The 23,989-nt window shown below is 35.8% G+C and overlaps 3 protein-coding genes and 1 non-coding gene across 5 annotated transcripts; 2 read left to right on the top strand and 2 right to left on the bottom strand.

Moving 5' to 3' along the window:
* Positions 1-648: 648 nt before the first annotated feature.
* On the bottom strand, positions 649-10,520 carry HIPP1 (HP1 and insulator partner protein 1). Its single transcript, XM_963702.4, has 6 exons — positions 10,346-10,520; positions 9,977-10,263; positions 4,126-6,527; positions 1,509-1,719; positions 1,318-1,461; positions 649-1,269 (listed from the first exon to the last, which is right to left on the bottom strand). The coding sequence occupies exons 2-6, from the start codon at positions 10,253-10,255 to the stop codon at positions 1,132-1,134; spliced, it is 3,174 nt and encodes a 1,057-aa protein (XP_968795.1). The 5' UTR covers positions 10,256-10,263; positions 10,346-10,520; the 3' UTR covers positions 649-1,131.
* Positions 10,521-10,694: 174 nt separating this feature from the next.
* Positions 10,695-11,217, top strand: LOC107399204 (uncharacterized). Its single transcript, XR_010336328.1, has 2 exons — positions 10,695-10,979; positions 11,038-11,217. It is a non-coding gene; the product is annotated as an uncharacterized LOC107399204 (transcript).
* Positions 11,218-11,242: 25 nt separating this feature from the next.
* Zdhhc8 (Zinc finger DHHC-type containing 8) lies at positions 11,243-21,125 on the bottom strand. Of its 2 annotated transcripts, none has more exons than XM_008201976.3 (9): positions 20,984-21,125; positions 20,806-20,924; positions 20,604-20,761; positions 20,380-20,552; positions 20,117-20,311; positions 19,829-19,973; positions 17,157-17,479; positions 14,851-15,277; positions 11,243-11,816 (listed from the first exon to the last, which is right to left on the bottom strand). In XM_008201976.3, the coding sequence occupies exons 1-9, from the start codon at positions 21,073-21,075 to the stop codon at positions 11,601-11,603; spliced, it is 1,848 nt and encodes a 615-aa protein (XP_008200198.1). In that variant the 5' UTR covers positions 21,076-21,125; the 3' UTR covers positions 11,243-11,600. The 2 variants fall into 2 exon arrangements, with proteins under 2 accessions (XP_008200198.1, XP_968940.2); XM_963847.5 differs by having other exon boundaries at positions 11,243-11,798.
* A 302-nt stretch (positions 21,126-21,427) lies between these two features.
* On the top strand, positions 21,428-23,837 carry cyp33 (cyclophilin-33). The gene is made up of 4 exons (XM_001810141.4): positions 21,428-21,631; positions 21,679-21,858; positions 21,908-22,114; positions 23,458-23,837. The coding sequence occupies exons 1-4, from the start codon at positions 21,428-21,430 to the stop codon at positions 23,773-23,775; spliced, it is 909 nt and encodes a 302-aa protein (XP_001810193.1). The 3' UTR covers positions 23,776-23,837.
* The last annotated feature ends 152 nt before the right edge of the window (positions 23,838-23,989 follow it).

Genomic DNA, 23,989 nt, shown 5'->3' with positions numbered 1-23,989 from the left:
TATGGTCATTAGTATAACAGAAAAATTGCTGCTACTTGACCCGTTCAGATTTTTGTAGCCATTCTTTCAGTAATATCAAATTATACATTATTCTGTCGTAAATTTTATTCTTAACTTCGAATATGAAAATAAATTATGAAAATCAATGTACTTTTGTTTCGATAATTTTTAACGAAATGCAAAAAAGCATTGGCACTTCAAAATCTTATTTTTTAACTGTTCGGGTAATTAGGAGTTTGATAACTGGTAAGTGTGAAAAACTGCATTTGGAGCTCTGGCTTAGTAAAATTATCAATTTGCATTTTGTAAATTGTCAGATTTATTGATGGAACTGTGTAAATACTGCTGGTTGTAGCCATTTTTCACCCAACTAGTAAATTGCAGTTGATACTCGTACATCGATAATTGAGAAACTTCCCGGAATTTTTCTGGTTTCTCGACCGCCTTAAGCTTCCCGGAACATAGATGTGACCAGTTTGTGGATTCACCGGAATCGACACCACACGAAAACTCCCCCATCGCCTCCCACGTCGTTTGTGCATGTTTGGAATCCCTGGAGCCACCAGGGCGGAAAAAATTTGCATGTAGGACGATTTTAATCCAAGAATTTATAATTTTGGGATTGGTTAAAAGAAATAAACCACAAACTCTGTTACATAATATATTGCATAAAGATAATACTAAAACGAATCTACTATTAATAACAGAAAAATTAAAACTAAAGTAAAAGCAAAATCGAAGAAACGGAAGTCGACGAAATCAACAATCCAGACATGTTAATTCAGATGTTTTATTTAAAAATATTAACCATAAGTCTCAACACTGTAAAAACCCAAACATCTCTCCCATGACGACAAAAATTGCACCAATCTTTGGAAAACACGATATCGACATCATAAAAACGTGCATGAAAGTGGAATTGAATTTTCTACGCTTTGTTTGATTTTGTACAACCTAATGGATATCCTAAACATGGGACTTACTCTATTTATGAAAATATAAAAAATATTATTTTCCAAGTGACACACCTTCGAAAATGTACATTCAGTAATTTAGTCACTTAATCTAAAATGAAACAGAACAGTTTGTACCATAGATAGTTTCCTCAAGTTTCATCCCTCTAATCTACGTCTATTTCGGAAAATTAAAATTCTTCTGACACTCCGGACTAGTCCAGTTCTCGACCAGAACTTTACAAACTGCACTCAAGGCCGACTCAGTACTCTGCAAGATATTCTGACGTAGCTGCTGCTTCGCCGCTACAATACTCTAAAACCCAACGAATAAAAACCGAACGCGGCAACAAAACACCCCCACCTGTCTCGACTGGCTCGAAATCTGCCCCAGCATACTCTTCAGCTCCTGTTGGTACTTCTCGGGCCAGCAAAGCCTCGTCACGAGCCCCCTTCTGAACGCATCGTCGGCTTTGATGGTCTGCGACGCAAACAACAATTCGCTCGCCTAAAAAATAGAAATGATCGATGTTCGAGCCAATTTTGATCAAGTACCAGGCCGTTGCTGCTCAGATGTGGGACTGTAAGGAGGAAACCTGCTTCGGGAACTAAACCAAGGCGCGAGTACGGCGTACTAAACGTCGAGGTGTCACTCGCTATCACCATGTCGAAAAGCGGTAACATTGTCACGCCTAAACCCACGCAGTCCCCTTGGATTCCAGCCACTAGGACTTTGGGGAAGTGTAAAAGGCACCTTAGGAAATCCCTGACAAAATAACACCAACGTTAGCGAAGTATCAAATAAATTCTTTAGTTAAAAACTAGATGTGGTTTGCCCTTTTCGAGTCTTAGTAAATACAATAAAAACGCAATTATTTTGAGGAATTTCGAAAATACAACCCGAAAAATCAACAAATTAGACCGAAAATTGTATAATTTCTGCTTTTTCGACGAACCAAAAAACAACTGCTTTCAAAAGATTCCGCTAAACTGCATTAAAAAAATCACAGAATTCTATCCTTCGAGTGTTTCAGAACGTTTTTCGACCAGAACCGCAAAAATTAAAAGAAGTTAAAAAACCAATACAAACGCAAAATTTTGATATAATGAGACAGAAGATCACCGAAAAAAGTCGCATTTTCAAATCAGAAACTTAATTATTTCCCGAAACTATTTAAAAAATGAGCTATAAGACGAAAATAACATTATTATAACCTTCTCCGAGAGTTTTAGCACGATTTTCGACCAGAACCACAACTACTTCGAGGAGATCCGTTAAAAACAAGTTAAAAATCCAAAACAAACGCAAAATTTTGGTAAACTGGTCCACAAAATCCCTACTAAAACCAGAAACCGAATTTTCAAACCGGAAACTATTATTTCGCAAAACTTTTTCAAACGCAAGTAAACAATCACAAAATTAATATTATTTTTGCTTCTTTTAGGCATTGTACGTTAAACACGGTTTCAGTGAGTACGATTTTTTTTTAAATTTCGTACAAAATGAGCCGGCAATCCCTAATATCATCGAAAAAAGGTTTCACTAAACCAACCAAATAATCATTAAATTAGGTAAAAAAGACATTATCTTTGTCTTTTTTGAACACTATAGTACGTTTTACAACAAGAAACACAATTACGTCAAAAAATGTCGTCACAACAAGCCAAAAAATCAATACATTATGGCAAAAATGGTGTTATTTTCGTTTTCTTCCAACGTTTAACCACATTTTTGAGGCAAAAAGTAAAAACACGCTAAACTGACTCAACAATTATTAAATTATATCATGCTTTGCAAACATAAACTTCACTATTCCGCGAAACTTTTCCAAAAATAAAGATAAAATAAAATGTAGTTTTTGAACAACTCAAATTTTTAGGAATGCTAAAGCAACAAATAATCTACAATTTAGATCCAAAATGGCATAACTTTTGCCTTTTTCGAGCACTTCAATGAATGCCGTTAAAATAAGTCAAAAAATTACTCTTTTTTTGAGCTAAAAACTTGCTAGATTGACAGAAAAATCAAAGATTAGATAATTTTTTCCAGATTTTTCTAGCAGAAAACACAATATTTCTTCAAAAGCTGAAAAATTACCGATATATTATTTCGAAAATGATGTAATTTTGTGCCCTTATCGAGTTTAAGCACATCTTTATCTAAAATTTAAGCATGGTTGAAATATGTTAATAAGGTCTTGCATTCCTAAGCCTTTTCGGACCGTTTTTCTTTTGTTTGGGCTAGAAAGGATTTTTCTCCCGCGATCTCACCAAATTGAAAAAAAAATTGTTTAGTTCAAATCAGAATTTGTTTATAACTATTATTGAAACAAAATTTTAAGAAAACTTTGTAAACTACTTTTCCACAAACTCTTTCTCGACCTCTACGCGCATACGACATCCCTTTGGTAGTTTCATAATATCTTCTTTACCGAAGTTTTTTATTTGAGTGCGTTAGCTAATTATTTTAAAGCTCATCGTCATCATCATTGCGGAATCTAATCATCTCCAGTGACTCTTTAGGTGGTTGAAAAAAAAATTAATTCACAAGGTGACATATTAGGGCTATAAAGGAGATATAAAGAAGTCTTTCAGTGCAATTTTTCCAGGATCTTTGTAGTCAATTGGGCTGTTTTTGGTCAAGCGTTTTCTTGCAACAAAATCACACTTCTTGCTTTTTGATCGACATGAGAACTTAATTTTTTATACATCAATTAAAAATAGTAAGGGGCATTGGTTTAGACGTTTGTTTTACAAAAAATCCGTGTATATAACCCCCTGGGTCTTCCAAAATACAGAAGCCATGTTTTTTTCATTTGAAAATATCATACGTAATATTGAACTGAAATGATTCTTTTGGTGTTTAAATCGATTGAGAAGTTCGGTAGAACCTCTTGACATAACTGGCTACGCACTAAGCCAAAATTTTTTTGTAAAAAAGGACTAATGAAACTACCAATAGGATGGCATATGTGTTTAGAGAATGAGAAAAAATACGTGGAAAAGTAGTATAAAGAGTTTTGTTAAAATTTTGTTTTAGACAAAACTTATAAAAAAATTATATTTAAACCCCCTAGGTACTTCAAAAGTTTAACTTTTCTTAAGTTCGGAGGATTTTTAAAATTTCTATCCAAAATTTTGAGCGTAAAAATAGAATAAAACAGGAACATACTTAACTAACGCCACGAGCTCGCTGGCTCTCTTCTTCCGTCCACCCTCATCTTCAGCCACCAACACCCTATAATCCAACCCTTCACAAAACGACTCGCTATTATCCGCTGTTATCGACACCACATGACAACTATCATCCTCTCCAAACTCCTTCAAACAGGCCGTCAACTCCTTCAAAACCTCTTCGCTCAAATAACATTTCCCATCGATACTGAGCAAATTAATCGACACCAATTTATTTCTTTTAGTTGCCGTGAACGACTTATACTTCCCCACACTCGTCTTATCCACATGATTCGCCTTAACATCATTATTATTATTTTTCGTCGTCGTTTCTTTCGGTTTTTCCGTCGTCTTTTTCAACTTCTTCTTCGGCGATTCGGCAGCTGCTGCTGCTTTCTTCCGCGTCACCCTCTCTTCAACCTCTTCAATCTCTTCATCATCCATTTCTTCGTTGCTCGAAAACGAACTGCTCGAATGCCGACGGATAATACGCGAAGCTTCCGCCGCATTGTATGGAGGAGACGAGGGAGGACTATGAACCGAACTCCGAGCGGAATCCTTCGATTTTTTTCGCGTCACGCCGCTAGGCGTCGCCACTTTGGCCTCTTTCTTCGCAGGCGAACCCTGTTCTTTCTTACGTAATGACTTCTGACCACTTGTATTCTGCTGAAGGTCGTTCTTGATAACGCTAGTCTTACTCATCAGTTCTTTGTGCGCCTTATCTAAACTGATAACTGACTTCGTAGTCTTCTTCTTTTGTTTATCAGGGCTCGTTTCTTCGTTCGTCTTGACGTCGTAGAGCATATTAACGGCCCCTTCGTCCATTAGTAACTTATCAACTTCAGTCAAGCGTTTCGGTTTTTTAACCGGTGGTGACGACGTCTTTACGATTTTTTTAACAGGCGAAGCAACTTTCTTCTCTTGTTGCGGTTTCTCCTTTTCGACCGGTTTAACCGGCGATTCGGCGCTTTTCGGTGACTTGATCGGACTTTTAGCCGGGACTTCGTCCGGGTCCCAAATGACTTTCTTCTTAATCACACGTGAACTTTTCGTTATGTATACGTCACTTGGAGGCCCACCATCTTCCGATTTGATCTGTGTTGCCACAACGGTTTTTTTCGCAGGCAAAATCGACTCCAAATCGAATGATTTACGTTTTCGGGTGTAGGTTTTAATGACCATTTCGGTCTTAAGCCTAGGTTCGGCCTCGACTAGTTTTTTCTCGGGGCTAGGTTTTTGTGGCGATGGTGGTTTTGGCTTCAGGACCGGATTTGCCGGTTTTTCCTCCTCGCTCCGGCTCTTGAAAATTTTGTTTTTCCCGGGCAGTTCCTTCAATTGTTGTAAGGCAATTTCCTTTTCTGTGTTTTTGGTCATTTCTTTCTTCTCTTCTTCGGTTTGTTTCTTCTTCACTTCCATATCTTCGTCTTCGCCTTCAAGAATTGCAATCAAATCGGAGTTGTTCTTGATTTCGGATGAGTTTTTATCGTTTTTCTCGGAAGTTGTGGCTTCTTGGGGCTTGGCATCTGCTTTGTCTTTCTCACTAGGGATTAGTTTTTTGGCTAGACGTTGTGTTAGTTTACGGGCGAATAAAATATCGCCACTGTTGGTCGAGTTTTGCTCCTGTTTTAGTTTGAAACGCTCCATAATTTCCTTCTCGATTTCTTCTTTTGAAACTATCTGACTTGTTAAATTCTTGTAAGGAACCTTCACACCTAGTCTTGGTTTGGGCATAGAGCGGCCCCCGTTTGACACACCTTCAGTCGGTTTGGTTATATCACGTCCCAAAACGTGGAGAGGAATGTCACTGATGGGTTTGCGCCCCCTTTGCTTCCTAGGCTTCTTTTCTTTCGTCGTTGTATAATCCGGATCATCAACACTTTCATTATCTTTTGTCAACACGTAAATTTCTTCTCTGTACTCCTGCGAATTCTCATCCGCTGTTCCACTTTCCTCCATATGTTCTATAGTGATTTCAGTCTGAGACTGGTCAGGATTAATTATAACCACAGTTTCGCTGCTGGGCTCAGTTTGAGCTAAATGTTCCTCGATTATTTCATGAGTTTCAACTTCCTCAGCCTCGACAACAGTATACTCCAAGTCCTCCACAACTTCGTCAACTATCGGTTCCTCAGGTTTTAACTCCGTAATTTCGACAAATTCTGTCGTTTTTTCGAGCTCTGGAGTCGGGTGTTCAACAACTTCATCATTAGGCATCTCGGTTTGTTCACTTGCCGGAGGTTCACTTAGAGGTTCAGTTGACATCGACGTAGGTTCAGTTGACGTCTCTATAGGTTCAGCTGAAGGTTCAGTGGACATTGTCATAGGTTCAACTGAAGGTTCAGTTTCTGTTGCCAAAGGTTCACTTTCGTTTTCAATCTTCGGGGTCTCCAGTGGTTCAACCTTTTGGTAAAATTTTACTTTAGACACACTCAACGTTGCATATAACTGAGAGTGGGCTTAAATGAAAGCTTTTACATTACTGATATCAAATCAACACTTCGTTTCTTGAAAAAATTTCTTTACATATAAAAAATAAAGTAAGTAGGGTAAGAATCTGTTGATATACTTTACAACCCTTCTGAAATCTTGAAATTGTGCGCTTATGCCTCTTTACCTAATGACCTATTACAATAAAAAAATATTTTTTCGAAAACTACCAATTTCGATAAATTTTAAGTAGACGAAATGACTCTTGTTTGCTGCTTACCCGCATAAGCCTTTCATGTTCTATAACGTAAAATACCATGCGATCATTTGAATTCATGACTAGAGTAGGTTTTGTGTCTTTATGATTGAAAAACTAGTACAATCTGAGAAAAAATATTTATTATTTGACCCTTCAGCTTGATTAATTATCACAATTCGCGTTTTCGTCCAAGTTAAAAAACTGATAAAGTAGACTTTATTTAATAATTTAAATAATCGTTCATGGCATTCTAGATTATTAAAGAAGCGTCATTTTTAGGAACCTAGTCATATACTAGTTTAACTAGAGTTTTCGAAAAACATTATTTGCATGCTTTTGAGTTCTTTTAAGAATCTTAATGTCTTTATTCGGAATTTGATGTGATAAACCTACCGAATGGAACAAATAATCAGGTAACATTTTTTGTGAATTTTCGATATAAATTGTCCAAAGTTAAAGTTGACAAGAGCGTGACAGCGCTTTGAGTGCAGATGCACTTTCGTTGTTACGGATATTGTCTGCTCAAAATTCATACGTTTTTGATTTTAGTCAGGTGCAAGCCTATTACACGGTGCATTTTAGCCGGTGTAGAAGGTTATACCTTTTTTATTCGCAATTAATTACTCTATCGATTTAAGCAATAAAAATTAGTGTTAAGAGAGCAAAAAATTAAAAAAACACAAAAAATGTGACCCGAAAATGCTGCAACCGGAAAATGGGTGATGTTTCCGATTTTTGTAATTACCAGATTAAAAGGTATGTTCTCTTTAGTAAGTCTACCAAGTTTTGTAATATTGCAAAAACATCTTTCCATACTCCTACTTCCCAGGACTGTAAAATTCTTATCAGTTTCAACAGGACACGAGTTATAATCTCAATTGACATCATTTTATAGGTCCTTTTTGAGGTCTCATAAATACGAATAACCCTGTACAATAACATAGTTAGAACATTGTAAAATTTTGTTTGAAAAATATATAAGTAAAAGTAAATATAAAACGCGAATTGGAGAAATGCAGTACAAAATTTATTTCTTTAATTTTATTACGACTAAGACGTGGACGTAAGTTTTTTTTCAAATTAGAAGCTTTTTAATTTTTTTTAATTTTTAGCCCGTTAAGGTTTTGTCCAACCAATATTAATAATGCCTTTTTTCTTCTGTTTTTTTCTAAAATCTTACTTCTTCATAACTTATAGTCCGAAAACTCATGATAAAAAAATGTAAGTGTTTTCTATAAGCTCTAAATTTGAAAACAGATTATTTTTAATGTAAATAAACAAAATAAATATCTTACTAAAGGTAGCAGCCCTTTAAAGATTTATTTTTTTTGCTTTCTCCATCAGGAAGTGGTCATAAATTAATGAAATTTTTACACTAGTCATTAAGAGTTAAGGAAATATTACGTAATATTCTTAGTTGTTATTTTAAATGAAAACGCAAGATCCAGAATCACTATTTTGACATTTTCGTTTAATAAAAACTACCCCTTTAAATATATTGTCACCAACTTCCCGATGGTGACAATATTGTCTTCAAATTTATGGAAAATACGTAAAATAAAATGCTGACATTACTTTCCTTTTAAATTAATTTGTAGACTTGTAGAGAAGAAACGATTGATGGACTTATCTCATTACTGCACTGAACAAATGTTTACAAATTTTCGATGTTATAACAAAATTATTTAATAACATCTAAATAAACCAGATTATTGCAAAACCAATTATTGCATTTGAAAGAGAGGATGTTATTACATACGTTGCTATATTTATCTCAAAATGTCTCAAATTGACCTTATTTCGTTATAGCATTGAACACCCCCATATGTTAAGCTAATTTTACGTCGTTTTCTTCAATTTTTCAAACCTTTAAAAAAAATTCAATTGAGAAATTTGACAACAAGCCTTTGTAACTTAACCAGGTCTTAAGTCGTCATAAAACATCGCTTTGAATTCGCCTTATACTTTACAACTTTTTATGGCATTTAAGAAACGTTTTGACCGCTGAAATCTCACATTTCGAATACAATTGCATTGAAATTTGATTGAAAAAATTAAAAAAAAATCATTGGAAACCCCCATTTGTAAATTATGTATAGCAAAATTTCGGGAGAAATTTTTCTAAGAATTTTTTAAGCGGTTGTTTCTTAACACAGAAACAATATTTCTGCACATTTCCGTTGTCTCCTTTCTTGCAACACGATGTTTTGAAAAGAAATATAAAATAGTTATTAATTAATTAAGATACCTCATTGAAACTCTAAATTACATTAGCTAGTAATTTAATCCGTGAATAATTTATAACAGCTAATTTTGAGAGAAAATGCGACGTTGGCGTTTTTATAGTTTTGAAACAGCTAATATGTATCTACGAACTCTAAATAGAAGTTCGTGTTTGATCGGATAAAGCCGACTATTATCGGTAAAGTAACCATTGACACCCAATGCAACCAACAAGTAATTTTCACTCTCTTTTTTTTATTTATGCTGTGAGTTCATGAACACTTGTATGGTAGCGCTCAGCTCCGTTTGCGTGTGCGTCATCTGACATTTCTGTCACTACGTTTACATAGCAGGGGCATAGCGGTGACAAACTATCAAATATTTTTTGAGGTTACGAAGTGTTTAAATTATGAGTTGTTACAAAAAATACAGATTCACAAAACAAGAACTAATAAACGCAGAATCAAAAACCTAACGAAACGCAAATCACAAAACACAATAAACGAACAGAAAATACTTGCGATTAACACCGATAACACTTTCGACAACCATGCGATGACGTCTATAATTTACTGTCAATGTCAGTTTGACAAATTCGTGACACTTGATGGTGTTGTCGAAGTGCATATGTAAATTAATGTTCAAGGATACCACCCTTAGATACCCCTTAGTTGTTTAAATTTGCATTGTTTTTGATAATTTTTTTACAGCTTTGTGTTGGTAATGAAAAAATGAAATTGATGACGCACACGCAAACCGAGCTGACCGCCACTATATAGCGCCAGAACTTTCCTGAGTATTTAACAAAGGTGACCGGAAAATTGACAAAAACAGTAAAATCAGTCAGTTTAAGAAACGAAAGAAGTGTTAAGTTGAAATGATCAACAAGCTATCATTTAGGCACACACGTTGAGTGTGCTTAAAATAAACTTGAACAAACCTTTTCTTCAGTCACAGTATTTATCACAGTCTCCTGTACAACTTCCGTCTCCGGCGGAGGAGCCACGTCTTGTGCTACTTGAGCCAGGGCCGCCTCCTCCTCCATAATCTCCTCTTCTTCAGTGAATTCAGCTGCGATTTTCTCCCACGTTAACTCCTTGTCACTAGCCACGTTTTTATCACTTTCAGTGAGTTCACTAGCACTGTTCAAGTCCCCAGGAACGCCCTCTTCGTGCGTCGGGGGCTGCGCCTCGCTTGTCTCACTCGCTGCGCCCTCCATTTCACCACCTAGAAACAAACCGAAACAATTCGCTCGTCGAGACTCAAAAATGTAAACACCAGCTCATTATTTACAAAACAATTGAATTACCTTATTAGATAACGTTTCCGCGTCGATATTTCCAAACAAACGTTATTTCATGGACCTCAAGGGATTATACAACCAGACGGGAGACTCCTCAGCCTTTATTTCATGATATTTTCCTTAGAATTTGTTAATTTTCGGGAAAATAAAGTCGAGCGAGTGGTGCGTCCACTATTACGAAAAACGCCATCTTGGTTTTCCGAATTGGGGTTTGGGCCAATCACGGGGCGCGTTTTGCGACGCGTTGTCGCCGATTGGTGGCGCAACCGGCGGGCGGTTTGAATGAAATTATTTTTTTCAGAAACAATTTGGAAAAAATCCATTGCACGTGATAAACAAGTCATTCAACGCGCGACGGAAATGCACTGATTGAATTGAATTAGTTCAGTGGTAGCGCCGACAAGTTCTGCGGGAAAATTACCTAATTTTCGGGTGATTACCGATTTAATAAGTAGGTTACTGAGTAATATTTGAAGCGATCGAAAAGTAGGTTGATCTATTTTGCATCATATAAATAAGGGGGTTCAGTGCATCGGTTCAGTTGCATAAAATGAAGCTCGTTAAGTTGTTTGTCGTGCTGGCGGTCGTTGTCGCCTGCTTTCGGGGGTGTGGGGCGGTGCCGGTTGGCAATCCTGAAACGGTTCGTGTATTTCAGTTTGGGTTTTTGTAATTATTAATTATTATTGTTATTTTTGCAGGCGATTGAACTTATGGCGCAGATCCCGCAGTGGCACTGCATGAGATACAGGAAGTTCGAGCTCGTGAGGCGATGTCGAGGCTACAAGAACAGTTTAAGACGGCTTTGATTCATTAATTTATTTATTACATCCTTTTTTATAAATGTAGGTTTAGTGTGTTTAATAAAACTTTCGCTGAGATTCGGGTTTGATTGAAGGACGAATCTACTAAAACTTAAATATATTTACACCATTAATACACTCAACAACTCATGTAGAAAAGATGCCTGAGCCGCTGCTTTCGGTTAGTGGAGTTACAGTCAGGTTAAAACAATAAAAACGTGTCAAATCAACGGTAAAACAACAACACAAGCCACGGTTTCTTGATACACAAAATTAAACAATTCTTTTTAAACATTGTAAACAACAAATAACATATAGATTATATTACACACACTACGGTTGGTCTTAGGTCCATGACACAGGGATGAGTAGTAAACGGAATGTTTACTTAATAGTGAGGGTCTCTGATGCAGAGAAACTAAATGCACTCATTCGGCGGCGCGTGAGTGCCAACACCTGCCCTATACCGATATCTCATAGTTCATATCATAGACACTGGTCCTGTCGGGGGTGGAGGGCCGCTGGGGCAAGTGCGAACACTGCGAATTGGGGGCTGTCAACTCGACCGAATCGGACATCTCCAAGGCCCGCACGAACGACATGGGCCTCCGCCGGTTGTCCGGCACTGTCGGGGTCCCCACGCCCCCCTTCCGGTGCACCTGCAACCCACCAAACTCCTGATCACATGCGGCTTGATTTCGCCTGTCACGCGGTAAAATTTTACTTTAGCCACACACAAGTTCACCAGTCCAAGTCTGGATTGTGAGTTCGTATCTGATCGGACAAAGTCGACTGTTACCGATGAAGTGACCAATCAAACCTTACACCTTGACATCATTCGTTAGGCACCTTTAGCTGCCAATTTAAAACAAATAATATTCACCTAATCCCAGCTGAAAAAATATTAGATCTGAACCTATTTTCGCCAAATTAATAAAACTTAGCTTATGAGTCCAAAATGAATTGTTACACCACACAACAGCTAGTGTTGGGTAAAAATATATAATATAAAAGCCATGCAGTTTCTTAGAGTTCACTCCCTATTGTAAATTTCGAAAATTTTGTTGGTGTAAGCCGCTCTTTAAACGGGTAAAATTGTTCAAAGAACGACTTAGCACCAGTAAATTAGGCCCAGTTCAAAAATGATACTCGTAGTTCATTGAATGAACTGAATCGACAGGAACGAGCTAAAACAACATCAATTTTAATGTAATTTGGTAATTTTTCAGCTATTTGCAGCAAAGTTGTATTTAATACGTGTAAAAACTGTTTGTAAACAGTTTCGTAACAGTTTTTTAGGTCTAAAAAGTAGTAGTTAAAACTAGTAGAAGTCTTTAGACAAAAATGCGAAAACAAAGTCATTTTCGGCCTGTAACATTATAATCATCCGAATTGTTTTTGAGAAAATTTTGCAAAATAATAACGATTGGCACCTACTCAAATGTTCAGATAAAAAGAAAAAATATAACATAATTTGCGACTTAATTTGATGAAAAAGACTACTATTATACACAGTGATTCAAAAGGGTTTAAATTAGTGACAGAAAACATTTGTTTTTCTTTAATGTTCCTTGTATACCCATGTGACAATAAAAATTTGTTGCCGATGTTATCTTTTCATAAAAAGTCAACATTTACATACGTGTTTTTACGAGATTTAGTTATTATTTTCAATATTTTATTTACTTTTTATTGTAGTACATTGATGTTTTAACGTCTCTAATAAAGAAAACACAAAATTATCTTATTAGATTAACAGAAAATAAATATTAAAGTAGGAAAAGATGTATCTACCTCAAGATTTTTTTTGAGTTTTCATTTGCATTTTTAAATCTTAAAACTAACTGGTTTCTAAAACCATGCGAGTGATTGTAATGTACTTTTGAATCACGCTGTATTAAAAAAAAATAAGGAAAAATATCATTTTCAATCAATATAGTGAGGTTTTCTTGGCTCATTTTTGACAAAATTCTATCTAAATCTAGTAAAACAAACAAAATAAGCTCAATTTCGTTTATATATGTGATTTTTAGCCAGGTTTTGATAAACAAAGACAAAGAAAATCGACGTTAAAATAAGAGGAAAACAACATCAATTTCGATTTAATTTGGTAACAGTTTTAACAAAATGTTTCGAATAATTAATTCTTAATTCAAAACGTTTTTAAACACTTGAAATACACAAAATAACACAATTTTTGGCCAAATTCTCAGTTTGTTAAAAAAAAAGAGAAAAAAAATGTATTTCTAGATATAAAAAGTGTCAAACGCCCAATAATGCAAAAATATTGTAATTTTCGACTTGATTTAGTAATTCTTCGGTCTAGTCTAACAAAATACCACACAAAAAGAATAAAATTCTGTTTGAAAACGCGATTAAAGAATAAAAAAAGGTTAAAAAACAAACTTTACAAACAATTTTGTGATTTTTGGCTTAATGTTGATCAAATGTCACTTACAATAAAATGAATCAAATAAAACAAACAAAATAATATAATTTCGGAATCATTTTTGTGATGTTTAGGAAGGTCTTCAAAAGCAATTGAAACAAAATAAATGAGCACCTCATCGCCATCAAAAGAGTAGAGCGAATCAGTCTAAAATAATTTCAATTTTGGTCTAATTTAGTGATCTTAGTTATTTAAATTCGTGTGTGGTAAATTATCTGAGGGTATTAATAAGCCACATAAAATGGTCAACACAAAACATATTTTTTATTCTTTTGGCAGCCGATAACAAAATCCAAAATAATTTTTTAGACCTCAAAATGATCATGACGTCAAAAAAATTATTGTGATGGCTGTGATCAAAACTAGATGGTGCTATTCCAACAAGGAATCAAATCGTCAACAAATAAGTTTTTGCTTCAAACATTCAAAAAAAAGAGAACACCGTTATGTACCAGAATAAGACGTTTTCCGTTTGTTCGATGTAAGTTTTCTTGTTCAAAGTAAAGAATCGTTCAAAATAAGCCGTTTTTGTCTAAACTGATACGTAATTGGTTCGAAATTGTTCAAGATTAACAACTTGTTACTAAACTGTTACAAAAACCACACACCATACGAGTTGTAATCGGTTTTTAATAACTTTTTGCTATTTTTTACGTTCATTAGACGCCCTCTGGTGTTGACGATTGACTTATTCAAAAACAGTAACACGTAGTTTTCCGAAATATTTTTTAATTTACGAAAACTTCAAAATATCACATGTGAATTGAAAAATGTGTTAAAATCATCGAAAAAGACAAACACGATTTTTTAACGCAATTTACTGCTTGACCCATAAATTATTACACCAATAAATTTAAAAAAGCTGGCACAGTGGCTTATTTATCGCAGGGAGCTAAAAAATTGACATATATCCCATGTAAGTTCATAGTAGAATTTTTCAACAGCGCATTTGAATTTTTTTAAGTAGAATGGAGCACAAATCGAGTTTCTAGTGGGTTTTCTTATCTTAAAACGTGTCGCTGTGATTTAGTTTAACACAGAATTCTCTTCTTTTACAGAATTTCTCAATTTGTGTTTTATTTTTAACTTCGAAAAATTCAAATGCGCTGTTGCAATTCTACTATGAACTGAAATGAGATATATATTAATGATAACTGACAAAACAACACTGAAATTTATTTTAATATTTTTTATATTTAATGATTTATTCATAAGAAAAAAGGTGAGTGTGGCTAAAGCAAAATTTTACCATTGTCCCTCACCTGCGGACTCTGTGGTGGGTAGACGGCGACGCCGCCCCGCACGGCCGGATGGTAGGGCCTGGGGGCGTACGCTTGCTGCGTGGGGCTGGTGGGGTTGGAGCGGTAGAAGTCCGGGTGCTGCGGGGGCGGATACCCCGGCGAGGTGTCCTTCCACATGTAGACGCCGCGCTGCGGTGAGTTGGCCAACTCGCGGATGTTATCCACCGTGTTGTTGGAGCGGGGGTAGGACAGTTGCGCCTCCTGGCGGACGAGCTCGCCCTCGGACATGAAACGGCGCTGAGGGCTGCCGTAGCCCCCCTGAGACATGGCAGGGCGCTGGTTGGAGTTGGGATGTGCTTGGAAGTCATAGTAGTTGCCCGGCTGGTGGTTGGCAGAGACGCCGATGAAATCCGGCCGCCGTGGCTGGGTCGGGGTGCTCGGGTTGGATCTGCGAAGAGCAAGCGAGCTACAAAACTAGCAAATACAGAGGAGGGGGCAAAGCGACGGTCAGGTACACCTGAAAGTTGCAAAAATTGTGCCAAATTGAACCAAAATCAAGTCAAGGTTGGTGGTGGTGCAAGTAGCGCACTCGGTACTCTACCTGACTTTAAACCGAAATTTTGCTCAATTGTGTCGGGTGAAAGTTCTTTGTTCTCGAGGACTCCAATACCTGAAAATTAGCATTTAATATTTGGAAAGGGAATTTTGAAAAAAAGAGAGTAAATATACGACAAAACAAGAACAAAGAGCTTCCAATTTATTTAAAAGTAACAAAATAATCACGTTGTCATCCAGTGTGTATGCTCTAAAAACAAAAAAAACATTCAAATAGCTAGCTAGTCATGACCAACTTAAGATCGTAACAAAAGTCTCAGTTGACTGAATTTCCTAACTTACAAATATTTTCCTCAACTAGCAAGCAAAAATAAAACCAATAAAATCATTTTAGACTGATAAACGAGAGAAGATTAACCAATTTCGTAATCAAGTTCGTATCGGAATATGTATTGTTGGTGGCATTTTACAGGCGCAGGCCTCGTAAAATTATGCGAAACACTCTATATAAGAATTATAACTTTGAAGTTGTAGTAGTTTACCAAAAAGTGCAAACAGTTCAGGAAGTGTTATTTAAATCATTTTAAGCTTTTGTTGAATTCTGACATAATTTGAAGACACCGTAAAACGTACCAAAAAAAATATTATTTACAACAAGCACATAGTATAAAATAAAGCTTAACGTACTTTGAAATTGTTTTTGCATTAAAACATAAATAATAAAAAATCTATACACAGAATTTGTTTTATTACTGTGTTAAAATTATTCAATCTGTTCTTAGTTTGTGGGTGTAGTGTTTTTTAACAATGGCTTTTGAGCATTATTAATCGTCGTATATGTGAAAGAGAAAACGTGTTTAAAATTTAATATTAAGACTATTTATGATTTAATTCGAACCAAATAAAAAAATTGCTTGTTTTCAAGAAAATAGCAAAACGCTAACTAACTAGTAGCAAGATGGGAAAAATATAACACTAGTTTTGAATCCTGGTGGTTACCTTCACCACTCCAATTACGAACACGCTGTATAAAATCAATCCACTGATTGGCTCGTTTATTAATGGACAAGTGGCGCCACGCAAGAATAATTTACGGTATTAATAGAGCGAAGTGACAGTTGATGTTATGTAAATTGACCATGCTTCGCTTTATCAAGTAGCTTTAACGATAACAAAACAGCATCACCTATCCCTACCACTCCCGAAAGAAAAGCGCAAAACCTACTCTGCTCTTTGCTAAAATAAGTAATAAATAATGAGTCGTCACGTTGGCACACCTGATTGGCACGCAAAATCCAAACGCAGGTAATAATAATATGACAGATAAGACGGCGTGTGATAAGAGTGAAAATTAATATGGCCACCTCTGATAACGGGATAAACTACTTGGATTTGGTAACATTACTTAAGTCACTAAAATAACCACATATTCGAAATTCCAACGCCGTCTCGTGTAGTTTATTTTCTTTAACAACGAACATCAAAGGTGAGTACACATTGCAACGACTACAAATCCCGTATTCAAAACCACAATTGTAAATAATAAAATAATTTATTATCCATTGTTCAAGTCATGAGACATTAAATCTACCAACAATTACGTTCGTTGTTTACATCAGTGGCGAAAATGCCGACACTCTAAAAATAAATAAAAACGTTTTTCCGATAATAAACCAATCAAAGTCCAGCACTTTGACGTAGCCTGTCACTCGCAAAAACAATTGAATATTCGAGCCGATTGTCAAATCGTTCATTTATTCGCTACCCCTCACCTCCTCACAGGACTAGACATTGCTAAAGGCGTGGGCACTCCCAACGCCTTGATCCTCTGCTGCATCGTCGGCGACGGCCTTTGGGGCCCCAAACTCTCCGGCGTTCCGCTCCGATTCGGGTCTAAGCCCCGCGGCCGAGGATGGGGGCTGCTTCGCGGGTAGTGAACGCCACGGGGGTGTCTCGGCGATTCGCCCTCCATCGGCGGCAGAAAAAAGTTGCTTTTGGAGCCGTGTCGCTGAAGAGGGGGCGTCGGCTCGCAATCTTGCGATTGTGACGCCGACGGCTCCATGTCCAGTTCACAGCCGTCTCGACCAGGGGACAACTGCAATAAATAGTATGTTATGGTATGATACAAGTTTTATAAGACGCATTTTGCCGCACGCTCGAAATTAGGGCACGACTCTATAATGAAGTAAGTGCAACAAAATGTCTTATAAACGAAGTATCATACAGTATTTTTTCTACATCGCAACTTTATTTAACAAAAAATTTGATTTCGAAATTTAAGGAATTTTGTGGCAGCTTACAGCATTTGCCATGAAGTTAAATTAATAATTTAAACCGTTATTAGCGCGTATTCTGTAACTTTTTTAACGGTCAGTTAAAATTTAACACTGGTTAAAATCGAAAATCTAGGAATTTCATTAGTTATTGCTATAGCAACAACGATTAACGGCCTTTAAATTTTAACGGTTTCAATACAGAATACTCCAACTGATATAATATACGTATTATAGACGCAAAGTATAAAAAAGTTATTTACAGGATACATTCTTCTTCTCGGGCTGTAAAAGAAAAAAGTGTTTCCAAATGCTATCAGTGGTTTATTAAATTCAGAAATCTTGAAAATTGAAAAACATAGGTGTTTGTTGTACGTTATTTCCCTCCAACAATTAGTTCTAAAAAAATTAAATACTTTTAGCCCTGCAGTGGACTCTTAGGAAAAAAGTGGATTTTGTTTTAACTTCAAATTGTCAACCGTTAACTCGTAAAACCAACTTGCGGTACCGACCTATCTTATCATCAGCGATCTTTCTATTGCGTTTTGGTTCAAATCAGTGTCGCACATTCGCCGATGACTTCATTTGATCTCAATTACGTACAGATAAAATCTTTTAAGATAAAAAAAAATCTCGCATCTCGAGAATACATAAAATACTGTGTGTCGGCAAATGACTTTTTCCTTTCACTGGCTTTTAAAGTGTGTTTCTATATTACTCCAAAAGTGTTCAGAGGTATTACATATGAGGGATGGTACAAAATACTTTAAAGGTTCGTATTTGATTCATTTGATTACGTCGCAATTTATCGAATTATTTTTTTTAATAAGATTGATAAAAATGTAATATAGTTATTAATGACTAGATCTCTCATTGAAAGCTTAAATTACATTAGCTATTATTTGTGTAAAGTGCATGAATAATTTATAATTAATAATTTATGTTGGCGTTTTTATAGTTTTGAAACATCTAATAATAATTAATAAGGGCGTGTATAGTGGCGGTCAGCTCGATTTGCGTGTGCGTCATCAATTTCATTTTTTCATTACCAACACAAAGCTGTAAAAAAATTGTCAAAAACAATGCAAATTTAAACAACTAAGGGGTATCTAAGGATGGTATCCTTGAACATTAATATACATGTGCACTTCGACAACACCGTTAAGTGTCACGAATTTGTCAACCTGACATTGACAGTAAATTATAGACGTCGTCGCATGGTTGTCGAAAGTGTTATCGGTGTTAATCGCAAGTATTTATCGTTCGTTTATTGTGTTTTGTGATTTGCGTTTCGTTAGGTTTTTGATTCTGCGTTTATTAGTTCTTGTTTTGTGAATCTGTATTTTTTGTATTTTTTTAATTTAAACACTTCGTAACCTCAAAAAATATTTGATAGTTTGTCACCGCTATGGCCCTGCTATGTAAACGTAGTGACAGAAATGTCAGATGACGCACACGCAAATGGAGCTGAGCGCTACCATACCATTATTATGACTACCTCCAAACCTTTGCTTGAATATTATTTATTGAATCACAAGTATGGTCTTTAACTGGAATCAAAGTTATAAAAAAAGAAACAAATGAAAAAATTTATTAAAACTTAATGTTTTTTTAAACAATCATCTAAAAAATGAAAAATCTCTATTCTAGCTTGCCTAATTTATTTCTGAATTAGTTTGAGAATTTAAACTAAACTCAAAATTAGAAAAGAATAAGTGTTGATTTTAAACTTTGGAGAATGCAAAATCAAAAAACTTAAAAAAAGTTCAATTTAGAAAAAATTACAAGTTTGAATCTTTCTTCCAGAGGGTCAGCAATAAAATCTAAAAACTAGTTATCTAGAAAATAGATTCTAAAATAAATAAAAATTTTCATTGAACGCACGAATTTAACAGAAAAAAATCATACAAGAATTGTAAAAAAAAACATAGAAATAAAATAAGAAATTTGAGAAATTAGAACGTTAAATACTTTTAACATTTAATATTTATTCGAATACAGTGACCCAAAATTGACGCCCGTGTTTTGAGAATTTGATTCAAGAGGCTAATGCAAATCGAAAGTTGAGAGTAAAGAAAATTACAATTGTCCTTCGGTATCAAGTTAATAAAAATGCAAATAATAAGCTTTATCCTGTCTTTCCGACTATTTGTAGATATTAGCGATGTTACCTTGTTGTAGGCGTTGGAGTTGATGTTGCGGATGCCGTTGCTGTTATCCATGTAGGTCTTGACCTGACTGTCGTTTGTTATGGTCGCGATGGGGCCATGGGGGCAGTGCTTGCGCTTCACGTTGTACTTGTGGGGCTTTATGAGACTGAAACATGAATCGTTTGACAGATTTGACAAAATAAATTAATTGGTCGTTGACAGATTATCTCAAAATTCCACAGCATGCTTTGCTAAAAAACTGTTTTCCAATTTTCGGGGGATTAACAGCTGATTAAATAGTGTTATCACCTTGGGAATTGGGGCCCAAACTGCGTGTAGCAGCAGTTGTCCCAGCAGCCCCTCGAGAAGGGGTTGTAACCGCCCTTAAATTTCCCCGTGACTTGTTCATTGGTGGTCCTTCCTCTCGAGACCAAAACCATATGAAACCCTGTTAAGCCAAAAATTGGTATAGCTAACAAAGCCACCAAACCCATTAAGACAAAACTGGGAAAAATTAAGGTAAAATTAGCTAGAATGTTGAAAATTCGTAACAAAAAAATCGAAAAGGATACGCAATAATTGGTTCAGCGTTGGAGAAAGTATCACCATATTTGAGGATGTAAATTAGGCTTAAAGTAAATATACTGATCATGTGTAAGCTAAGTGAGATGAGAAAGAAAAAGAAAAATCGGTAATTTCTTCTCCCAATGCAATTATTGACCCATGGACAGTGGTGGTCAAAAGTCTGTAAAAAATCGGGGATTTACCAATTTTTTCAACCAATTCCACAACTCACTTCTATACAGTGGTTACAAACACTACAATGTGAACATCTCGGTGGTCTGTAGAACTTGCACGTGACGCACCATTTCATCCGCACCGTAATCCCGTTGATCTCCACGTTCTTGTACAAGGGGGCCCTGAAATCGTCCTCGCGGTCTTCATCAGGAGGGGCTAAAAACCAGCTCAATTAGCGCTACAAGGGGGTTGTTACGCACCTTTTGGTATGACCCCCGGGTCCATGAACGTAGCGAGGGTGAAATTGGCGAGGACGAAGAACGTGATCACTCCTTGGTACGCGGGCACCCATGGATAATCCTCTAAGTAGTATCGGGCTCTAACAAGCGTAACGTTTGCCTAAATTTGGTAACATAAACACTGACAGGAATAACTCACGGGTAGTAGAAGAACAACGTTGTGGCTACCAACAGTAAAGTCCAAGCAAAAGTCGCTGGTATGTATCTAGTTTTAACATCGCACTTGGGCATAATGTTTTTTTACTCAAGATCTCGCGCAAAACTCGAATTTTCGCCTCAGACAGGCCAACATGGCTGAGACAAACGGGAGAAGTTATCGTTCGTTGCCCCTGTCAAACTCATCTGACACTTGACAAAATCGGGGGAAAAGAAATTCCCCAAGTCGCACACTTTTATATCGATTTTTCACATTAATTACTTGAATTGAAACGGACGGCAGTGCTCAAGTAGTAATTAAAATGCCATTAATTTACGTTTTTACGTAAAAATCCAATGATGGTTAAACACTTGATAGTTGCGCAGGCGCGTTAAGGGTGTCAAAGGTTTCGCACAAAAGTGAGGTTGTGTCAATGTTTTTTGAAAAATGAGCACCGGTTCCAAACGCACTATTTACGTCGGGGGGCTCGCCGAAGAAGTCGACGATAAAGTCCTGAACGCGGCTTTTATCCCCTTTGGTGACATTGTCGACATTCAGATCCCTCTGGACTATGAGACGGAAAAGCACAGGGGGTTCGCTTTCATCGAGTTTGAGAGTGCGGAAGACGCGGCTGCAGCAATCGACAATATGGTAACACCAAAGTTAAATAATGGACAATTTTTAAATATCAGTTTTAGAATGATTCTGAGCTTTTTGGTAGAACCATCAGAGTCAATTTAGCCAAACCACAGCGAATTAAAGAGGGTTCGACACGGCCTGTTTGGTCTGAAGACACCTGGCTTCAGCAGCACGCAGGCGAGACAATCGGCAAGACTATTAATGATCCTGATGATGGAACTAAAGAGGCAACAGATAACGTAAAAATTTCTCTTGATTTTTTGATTTTTTTGAGCAATTTTTTCCCAGGATGCTGACAAAAGTGACAGCAAAAAAGTCAAAAACCCTCAAGTTTACTTCGACATTAAGATTGGCAAGACTGAAGTCGGTAGAATAACAATGCTGTTGAGGGCTGATGTGGTCCCCAGAACTGCAGAAAATTTTAGGTGTTTATGCACCCATGAAAAGGGTTACGGTTTTCAGGGCTCCACTTTCCATAGAATAATTCCAGACTTTGTATCCTTTTTACCCAAAGAAAAATTATATTGTCAACAAGCCCCATAACTTGTTTATCATAAGAAATATTCACTTTTTCTTTTTTTTCTGGATTATAACTGTGTTTCTGCTACAGATGTTAAAAATATTGCGGTATATTTTAAGATTTCCCAATATTAAAAAAAAAAACTAGTTATGTTTTTTTCAAATAGAACACTTTAAATTTTATTACAGTTTTGGACGTAATCGATTCTGTTTAGTTTTTGAAATAATTTGTTTTTTTCAGTTTTTCAAACTTAAATCTGTATCAACTGTTTAACGCATTGCAATTAGGAACGTAGAAAAATTAAGAAGTTTGTTAAAAGTTGGATAACCTGGAAAAGTTAAATAGAACACCCTATTTTTTGTTTTTGCTTCTTAAAGGTCATTAAATTGTCTAAAAACATAAAGTTTCAAATGCCTAAAGTTAATAACTAAAAATCTATTTTACTTTAAAAATTAATTTCAGCAGCAGTACACATTATTTATGAGCATTGTCGTTACCAGGACTAGGGGTGGGCGATATTAAGATTTAAATATCAATAATCGATACATACCGATATATCGATACACCGATACATATCGAAGATTGGCGAAATATCGATATATTATATTGAAGTATCGATATTTACGATAGAGCGATAAAAACATGGGTATTTATAGATAAATGATAGTACCTAATAAATGTTACTGTTAAATTTAAAAAAGTTGAAATGGTGAAATACTTGTTTTTTTTGTTAAATTTATGTTTAAATTATACAGAAATCATAAAGTTTTGTACTAATGCTAATATTTTTGCAAAAAATGTTCTAACCCGTCGATTTTAAATCGCCGTCTTTTTTGGGTAGGCAATCCTCAACTGTTTTTGGTTTTGATTACATTTTTCAGTTCTCTATTTAACAATTGTACAAAAAATTAAATCTTGTACGATAATTTTTTTTGAGAAGATCTAATTTTTTACGTTTAACTAAAGTTAAACGATAATAACGAAATTTGTCGGAATATTGATAATAAATTATCGATAGTTATCGGCATGTGGTGTATCGACAGTTTTAGATAATTATCGATATGTCTATATATATTGATATATCGATCTTTTTATCGATATATCGGTAAAAATTCCTAGCCCTAACCCTGACTACCTCAATATTTTCAAAATATGCAGCAGAAACGCAGCTGTAAGCTAAAAAAGGAAAAATCAATATGTCTAATAATAAAAAAATTTTGGAGCCTTTTCGGCTCGCTGGGACCTGTTTATTAAAGAGGGCTACGGCTGTGAAATTAAGTTGCCAACATTACTTGCTAAATTCCTTAATGACGGTTAGATGTGTCAAGGTGGCGATTTTACCAACCACAATGGTACAGGAGGAAAATCAATTTATGGTCGGAAATTTGTTGATGAAAATTTTGAATTGAAACACGTGGGTCCAGGGACTTTATCAATGGCCAATTCGGGACCAAATACCAATGGGTCGCAATTTTTTATTTGCACGGCAAAAACGGATTGGTTGGATGGAAAACACGTGGTTTTTGGGCATGTTATAAGTGGGATGGACGTTGTGAGAAGGATGGAAAGGTGTGGGACCAAGAGTGGGACGCCCACGGAGAAAGTAGTAATAGCAGCGTGTGGAGAAATACAATAAAAAATATTTAAGAATTTTTGATTTTATGTAATGAAAATAATAAAGAACTTACTAAACGTAAATTGTATTTTTATTTACCCAGGAATGTTTTAGGCACTAGTTTTTCGTATTTTAAAAGAGCACAAAAAAAGATTTAAATACTTTAAATAAAATAACAAGAAAATATTTAAATTACCTTTTTAATGTTTGCTACATTACCGACAGCCATATTGCC

This window comes from Tribolium castaneum, chromosome 1 (genome assembly GCF_031307605.1).
Source record: "Tribolium castaneum strain GA2 chromosome 1, icTriCast1.1, whole genome shotgun sequence".
Classification (NCBI taxonomy): Eukaryota; Metazoa; Arthropoda; class Insecta; order Coleoptera; family Tenebrionidae; genus Tribolium; species Tribolium castaneum.
This window is presented reverse-complemented; position numbering and strand designations above follow the sequence as displayed.